A 9328-nucleotide genomic window follows, 5' to 3' on the forward strand; every position below is an offset into this window, starting at 1 on the left:
AAAGTACACCTATAAATGTTATTTGATGCTATAAAACACACACAATATCAGTCCATATTCAAGTGAGGTGATGTTACATCAGCATCCGCACCATAAATAGAATCTCCATATGAACCTCACAACCAAACATGTGATGTGATCATCTAGCATTATATTAACTATCTTGATGAGCAGGTTACTGACTGTTACATTAGTGAATGAGACATGATGCTGGGCTCAAATATGAGACATGTTTATGCACATATCTAATTTAAGTATGATGTCCATTTATTACTGATTACTTATGTATCTGTTATGTCTCCCTCCCTGAATCAACCATAAACGTTCAAACCAGTCCACTCCCCCACATCTGGCCCAGTCCAGGATATTTCAGGCAGTGAAACTGTTCATCAGCTAGACTGGAAGTTGTGGGAGTGAAACTAAAATTTACATAGACAGAGCTGGGTGGTCCTGCATGTCCCAGAATAGAGCTCTAATGTCACCAGATGTTCACTCTGTTACCAGGGTGTTAGAGGTAGAGAAGACTCTATGACTATCTTGCAGATGTGATACTGGTAATATTATGTGGACAACTTTTTAAATAAATGTAGCTAAATGCAGGTGTGAGATATCGATCAAATGTTCAATAGCATTACATTATTGTATTTATAAATCTAGAAGTCAAGCAGGTCAAAAACTTCTGAGAAATATGAATAAAGAGTACCTACTGTACTACAAATGGCTAAACCTCTCCTGTTAATCTGTGAAAATAGTAGTATCCTTTGTTAGTATGAACTACCTGTTAATGACGTTGTGGTTAGAACATAAATAACTAAGCAATAAGGTTTAGGTCAGATAGTTTTCATAGAAACTGTGAGTCCTACTTTATGAAAAATGTTCTATGTCATTCAACATTTAAGACTAAAGTAAAATTATTGAAAGAGACAAAAACATATTTGTTTCTAAGATAAGTCTTTATTTTCATCTATTCATCAAAGCATCAAAGCAAACATTCCTACAGATTCTAATAGTTATATAACAGAACACATCACATCTAACACTGATACAACATCAGTCTACAGAGAGGATTGACACATGAACTCAAGCAAAGCCCCCTGTTAGTCTACATGTCAGTGATCAATAAGACAGAGAACATCTGATCTCAGAACAGAGTCAAAGCAGAGGAACCAGCAGCCTCTATCCACAGGGGTGTGTGACTAGGGGGCCTACCCAGAACAGTCAGCCCTCCTCAAGGTCTTGGTGACTGGAGTCTGGGATTTCTGCTGGGCTTCACAGGTCACCTCTCCTGCCTTGGTCCACTCCTGGGTAGTGAGAGTCAGGGTGCTGCTCCAGCTGTACAGGCCATCCTTCTCCAGGACCCTAGAACTGGTCTCCTGCTTCTGGCTGGTCCCGTCCACTTTCCAGCTCAAGGTCCAGTCTGAGGGGAAGCCCTTGTTGGCCAGACACATCAGTGTGGCTGTTGTTGTACTGGACAGCTCCTCACTAGAGGGGGGCAGGACGGTGAGGGTGGGGGCACTGTTACCTGGAACAAACAGAACACATCAACTAAGTAATTACAACAAGTACAGCTTTAGTAAGAGATTATCTTCAGAAAAGTACACATCAAAATATAGTGAATTGGAAATGCCATCTAAATATGAATGTAGAAGTTGGATTGTTGAAAAGATTTGGAAAAAACACTAAAGTAATTGATACAAAGCAGATTTATGAACCAAACAAGTATAAAGTGGTTAAATAACTAGAGTTACTAGTCATATGGTGTCAGTTATACATGTTATACAGATATTGTTGAGGAATGGATCTGATCAGAACAGCCAAGTCATATTAATAGTATTTACATCACATATCAAGCATGTTGGATTATGAAGTCAGTTACAACCATAACTGAGATCCTTTGTCTTCACACTAACAGTGAAGTCTACCATGAACAGAATGCAACAATGATGAATACCATATAAAATACCATTAGTTATTATACCAGAATTAGGAGTTATATTTTGCAATTATACAAATAAGACATGTATTTAAACCTAAAATGTATAATTTTGATTCAATAAATAGTTATTTGAAAGAAGGCTCAGTCAAAATCTACATTTAACCAACATTTTTTGAGTTAAAGATAATAAAAATATAACTAAAAAGTGGCACACAAACAGTAATACACAATGCAACAACTATATTCCATATTATTAAATAGTTATCATACTGGAACTCTCCTCTGCAATCCATCAAACCACACATTTAAATAAACACCTACATTTGAACATGTTATTTAAATAACATTTCATTTGAAAGAAGGCTTAGTCAAAAGTAATACAAAAAATATATTTTTTTAGGAAGGAAAATATGAAAAATCGCAATATATTCATATAGACGAAGTTTCACAGAGTAAAATACCCCAAAAATAATCAGAAAGAAATATCAAAGAGCGTGTTACTTACTTCCAACATCTAGTCTGGTGCCGCTACCAAAAGTGTACCACAGTGATACAATCCCTGTTACTGCTGGTACAACAACCTCCTGCATGTTTGGCACTCTTCATTTCTTTAGACTGTGGTTCAAATAATTAACTCTACTATAGTATGAATACATTTCAGAAATGAATTATTCTACTCAATTAGAAATAAAGTGTTTTTCATGTTGATTTCCTTAACATGGACCAAACCTGACTTTTTCTTGTACATCTCCTACTACTGTAGGTGCAGCATGTTTATTCATACAACTAATCTAAAATGTAGGCTAATCACTTTCATAGTTTAAAGGCAGGTCAGATTTGATTAGATGTAATAACATTCATATTCAAATTGGCCATAGGATGTGTAGGCCTTGTGTATTTTGTTTAAATCATCTAAAAAAGTTAATTTGAAAAATCCTCTATATCAAGTCAAAATGTATAGAGAAATTGAAACACGACATCAAAAGTTGAATAAATAGTTTGGAATAAATCATTTGGACTTTACTTACTTCCAACATCAAGTCTGGTGCCGCTACCAAAAGTACACCACAGTGATACAATCACTATTACTGCTGGTACATAAAGCTCTCTGTGTTGTGATCCTGCAGCTGTTACAGTGAAGATCACTCATACAGAATCATAATCAACACTAATACACTTTAACATCTTCCAGGTAGAACAAACACTTCATATTAGCTGTTTCTAGATAATACAAATATGAATTGTATCTTAAATCCAGATAGTAGTATTTTTCCTTCCTCTGTGTATCAGGTTCTCCTAGTCTGGAGGTACAGTCCAGCATCAGATCAGTGTTGCTAGTATTCCTCCATATTGTCCATATGAAAGACAACAGCAGCAGCAGTAGTGATAGTGATCCATGTTGTATATTCCTTTATTAAACATGTTGATCTCAGATTTAACAGTGGTGGTAAAGTCACAGAGGACAGACAACACTACCAGAGGAATCCTACCAGCTTTAGTTTAGAGAAGTGTTCACTAACTGATTAGAGGAACTTACATGAGAGACCGAGCATGAGTGAACAGACAGTTCATTATATCTGATCATCATCAGAACAAAATATAATGGTGGTGTGACATAAAAGTTACCATACATTAGTTATCAGATAAAACAGTTGCTGTTTGATGTTGTTAAAGGGGCAGCAGGTAGCTAGCGGTTAGAGTGTTGGGCCAGTAACTGAAAGGTCACTAGTTCAAATATCTGGGTCGACAAGGTGAAAAATATGCTGATGTGACCTTGAGCAAGGCACTTAACCCTAATTGCTCCAGGGTCGCCGTTGGCAACGGCAGACCCTGGCCTTGACCCCACTCTCCGAGGTTGTCTCAGGGGGAGTTGGGATATGCAAAAATAAATAATTCCAATTCACACTTGGGCATAAAACTCTGTGAAATAAGACACATTTAATTACCCACCTAATTATTATAAAATAAATCTCAAAATGTATTCTGATGGGAAACTACTTGGAACCTGAAATAGATTTGAAACATTTATTTGCATAATGCATCTGCTCCACTGCTCTAATAGTATTTATATCCCTGTGAGTTTAACACTTCATGACTGAGATCTGTTCTTCATGACAACAGAACCCACAACAACCATGACTTTTATCGCCATATTCATCTGGACATTTGCTTTCTACATACAAGGTTACAATTTTCAGAATGTATTGTTGAAAATGAATTAAATCTACAGTGTTTACATATACAGTATATCAATGTTAATATTTCTATTCAGAACTATTCATTACTATATGTAACATTCCATTCCTATAAATGTTTTTACAATATTTTTCAGAATCCAGAGGACAGTACGTTGTGACACAGACTCCGGTAGTGAAAGCTGTTCTCCCAGAACAGACAGTCTCTCTGAACTGTAAAACCAGCAGTGATGTTCACGGTGGTTACTATCTAGCCTGGTACCAACAGAAACCTGGAGGAGCTCCTAAACTCCTTATTTACGATGCTACAACACTTCAGTCTGGGACTCCATCTAGATTCAGTGGCAGTGGATCTGGGAGTGACTTCACTCTGACCATCAGTGGAGTCCAGGCTGAAGATGCAGGAGATTACTACTGTCAGAGTTACCACAGTGGTGGAGTGTTCACACAGTGATACAGAGTCGTACAAAAACCTCCCTCAGTCAGACTGCACAGTGACTGTACTGATACAGCTGGGACCTACTGCAGGTGCTGATGATGAAGAGACAGTGACATGGAACACTGACTGAACTAAAATACACTGAGATAAATATATCAGTGATGCTGACTATAATGTCAACTTATCCCAGGTGCTGAGGGGTTGACAGTGACATGGAACACTGATCAGTAGAGGAGGTCAACTTGAGTATGTTTACAAAGCATCATTCAGATCACAATTTCCCCGTCATCCTCATCACACTTGTGAATATTTATTGTCATGGTCGTGAAGTTCACTTATAAAAGTTATATGAAGTTTTAAAACACACATTACCTGTTCATAATCAGAGTCAGATCCACAGATGTAAAAAATGAACAATGGTGATGTTACATCAGCATCAGCCCCATAAATCAAATCCCCATATGAACCTCACAACCAAACATGTGATGTGATCATCAAGCAATATATGAACTATCTTGATGAGCAGGTCTGTTACATCTGTGAATGAGACATGATGCTGGGCTCAAACATGAAATATGTTTGAATAATATACATTTGATCTGTCATAATATCTGTAATTGTAACTAACCTGAATCCACCATAGAGGTTTAAGCCAGTCACTCATATATGTCCCAGTCTAACTACTAGACCTGTAGCTGTGGGAGTGAAACTGAGATTTACATGGGCTGGGTGGTTATGCTTGTCCCAGAATAGAGCAGCACTGTTACCAGATGTTCACACTGTCCCCAGAGGGTTGGAGATAGAGAAGACTATGACTATCGTGAAGCTGTGATACTGGTTATATTATGTGGATCTTGTAAAACAAATGTAGCTTAATGTAGGTGTGATCACATTGTTGAGAGTCCAAGATATTGATCAAATGTTCAATAACATTAGTTTACTGTCTTTATGAGTCTATAAATCAAGCAGGTAAAAAACAGTCCAAGAAAAATGAGTAAGGAGTACCATCTACAGTGTGTGTCTAGACCTCTCCTGTTAATCTGTTAACATTGTAGTATCTAGACCTCTCCTGTTAATCTGTTACCATTGTAGTATCTAGACCTCTCCTGTTAATCTGTTAACATTGTAGTATCTAGACCTCTCCTATTAATCTGTTAACATTGTAGTATCTAGACCTCTCCTGTTAATCTGTTAACATTGTAGTATCTAGACCTCTCCTGTTAATCTGTTAACATTGTAGTATCTAGACCTCTCCTGTTAATCTCTTAACATTGTAGTATCTAGACCTCTCCTGTTAATATGTTAACATTGTAGTATCTAGACCTCTCCTGTTAATCTGTTAACATTGTAGTATCTAGACCTCTCCTGTTAATCTGTTAACATTGTAGTATCTAGACCTCATCTGTCAACCTGTTAACATGGTAGTATCTAGACCTCTCCTGCTAATCTGTTAACATTGTAGTGTATAGACCTCTCCTGTTAATCTGTTAACATTGTAGTATCTAGAACTCTCCTGTTAATATGTTAATATTGTAGTATGTAGACCTCTCCTGTTAATCTGTTAACATTGTAGTATCTAGACCTCATCTGTTAACCTTTTAACATTGTAGTATGTAGACTTCTCCTGTTAATCTGTTAACATTGTAATATCTAGACCTCTCCTGTTAATATGTTAACATTGTATTATCTAGACCTCTCCTGTTAATCTGTTAACATTGTAGTATCTAGTCCTCTCCTGTTAACCTGTTAACATTGTAGTATCTAGACATCTCCTGTTAATCTGGTAACGTACTATCTAGACCTATCCTGTTAACCTGTTAACATTGTAGTATCTAGTCCTCTCCTGTTAACCTTTTAACATTGTAGTATCTAGACCTCTTCTGTTAACATTGTAGTATCAAGACCTCTCCTGTTAACCTGTTAACATTGTAGTATCTAGACATCTCCTGTTAACCTGTTAACATTGTAGTATCAAGACCTCTCCTGTTAATCTGTTAACATTGTAGTATCTAGACCTCTTCTGTTAACATTGTAGTATCAAGACCTCTCCTGTTAACCTGTTAACATTGTAGTATCTAGACATCTCCTGTTAACCTGTTAACATTGTAGTATCTAGACCTCTCCTGTTAATCTGGTAACGTACTATCTAGACCTATCCTGTTAACCTGTTAAAATTGTAGTATGTAGACCTCTCCTGTTAATCTGTTAACATTGTAGTATCTAGACCTCATCTGTTAACCTTTTAACATTGTAGTATGTAGACTTCTCCTGTTAATCTGTTAACATTGTAGTATCTAGACCTCTCCTGTTAAAATGTTAACATTGTATTATCTAGACCTTTCCTGTTAATCTGTTAACATTGTAGTATCTAGACCTCTTCTGTTAACATTGTAGTATGTAGACCTCTCCTGTTAACCTGTTAACATTGTAGTATCTAGACCTCTCCTGTTAATCTGGTAACGTACTATCTAGACCTATCCTGTTAACCTGTTAACATTGTAGTATCTAGACATCTCCTGTTAACCTGTTAACATTGTAGTATCAAGACCTCTCCTGTTAATCTGTTAACATTGTAGTATCTAGACCTCTCCTGTTAATCTGTTAACATTGTAGTATCAAGACCTCTCCTGTTAATCTGTTAACATTGAAGTATCAATACCTCTCCTGTTAACCTGTTAACATTGTAGTATCAAGACCTATCCTGTTAACCTGTCAACATTGTAGTATCAAGACATCTCCTGTTAACCTGTTAACATTGTAGTATCAAGACCTCTCCTGTTAATCTGTTAACATTGTAGTATCTAGACCTCTCCTGTTAATCTGGTAACGTACTATCTAGACCTATTCTGTTAACCTGTTAACATTGTAGTATCTATAGACCTCTCCTGTCAATCTGTTAACATTGTAGTATCTAGACCTCTCCTGTTAATCTGTTAACATTGTAGTATCTAGACCTCTCCTGTTAATCTGTTAACATTGTAGTATCTAGACCTCTCCTGTTAACCTGTTAACATTGTAGTATCAAGACCTCTCCTGTTAATATGTTAACATTGTAATATCTAGAACTCTCCTGTTAATCTGTTAAAATTGTAGTATCTACACCTCTCCTGTTAATCTGTTAACATTGTAGTATCTAGACCTCTCCTGTTAATCTGTTAACATTTTAGTATCTAGACCTCTCCTGTTAATCTGGTAACGTACTATCTAGACCTATCCTGTTAACCTGTTAACATTGTAGTATCTAGACATCTCCTGTTAACCTGTTAACATTGTAGTATCAAGACCTCTCCTGTTAATCTGTTAACATTGTAGTATCTAGACCTCTCCTGTTAATCTGTTAACATTGTGGTATCTAGACCTCTCCTGTTAATCTGTTAACATTGTAGTATCAAGACCTCTCCTGTTAATCTGTTAACATTGAAGTATCTAGACATCTCCTGTTAACCTGTTAACATTGTAGTATCAAGACCTCTCCTGTTAATCTGTTAACATTGTAGTATCTAGACCTCTCCTGTTAACCTGTTAACATTGTAGTATCAATACCTCTCCTGTTAACCTGTTAACATTGTAGTATCTCAACCTCTCCTGTTAACCTGTTAACATTGTAGTATCAAGACCTCTCCTGTTAATCTGTTAACATTGTAGTATCTAGACCTCATCTGTTAACCTGTTAACATTGTAGTATCAAGACCTCTCCTGTTAATCTGTTAACATTGTAGTATCTAGACCTCTCCTGTTAATCTGTTAACATTGTAGTATCTAGACCTCTCCTGTTAATCTGTTAACATGGTAGTATCTAGACCTCTCCTGTTAATCTGTTAACATTGTAGTATCTAGACCTCTCCTGTTAATCTGTTAACATGGTAGTATCTAGACCTCTCCTGGTAATCTGGTAACGTACTATCTAGACCTATCCTGTTAACCTGTTAACATTGTAGTATCTATAGACCTCTCCTGTCAATCTGTTAACATTGTAGTATCTAGACCTCTCCTGTTAATCTGTTAACATTGTAGTGTCTAGACCTCTCCTGTTAATCTGTTAACATTGTATTATCTAGACCTCTCCTGTTAATCTGTTAACATTGTAGTATCTAGACCTCTCCTGTTAATCTGTTAACATTGTAGTATCTAGACCTCTCCTGTTAATCTGTTAACATTGTAGTATCTAGACCTCTCCTGTTAATGTGTTAACATTGTAGTATCTAGACCTCTCCTGTTAATCTGTTAACATTGTAGTATCTAGACCTCATCTGTTAACCTGTTAACATTGTAGTATCTAGACCTCTCCTGTTAATCTGTTAACATTGTAGTATCTAGACCTCTCCTGTTATAATGTTAATATTGTAGTATTTAGACCTCTCATGTTAATCTGTTAACATTGTAGTATCTAGACCTCATCTGTTAACCTTTTAACATTGTAGTATGTAGACTTCTCCTGTTAATCTGTTAACATTGTAGTATCTAGACCTCTCCTGTTAATATGTTAACATTGTAGTATCTAGACCTCTCCTGTTAATCTGTTAACATTGTAGTATCTAGTCCTCTCCTGTTAACCTGTTAACATTGTAGTATCTAGACCTCTTCTGTTAACATTGTAGTATCTAGACCTCTCCTGTTAACCTGTTAACATTGTAGTATCAAGACCCCTCCTGTCTCAGCCTCCAGTATTTATGCTGCAGTAGTTTATGTGTCGGGGGGCTAGGGTCAGTTTGTTATATCTGGAGAACTTCTACTGTCCTATTCGGTGTCCTGTGTGAA

General features: G+C 36.5%; 1 gene segment (V, D, J or C); it reads right to left on the reverse strand.

Moving 5' to 3' along the window:
* Positions 1-934: 934 nt before the first annotated feature.
* LOC118942901 lies at positions 935-2893 on the reverse strand. The segment is given in 2 exon segments: positions 935-1522; positions 2442-2893. Coding segments are annotated over 2 exon segments (402 nt in total).
* Between the last annotated feature and the right edge of the window lie 6435 nt (positions 2894-9328).

This window comes from Oncorhynchus mykiss, chromosome 21 (genome assembly GCF_013265735.2).
Source record: "Oncorhynchus mykiss isolate Arlee chromosome 21, USDA_OmykA_1.1, whole genome shotgun sequence".
NCBI classification, from domain to species: Eukaryota; Metazoa; Chordata; class Actinopteri; order Salmoniformes; family Salmonidae; genus Oncorhynchus; species Oncorhynchus mykiss.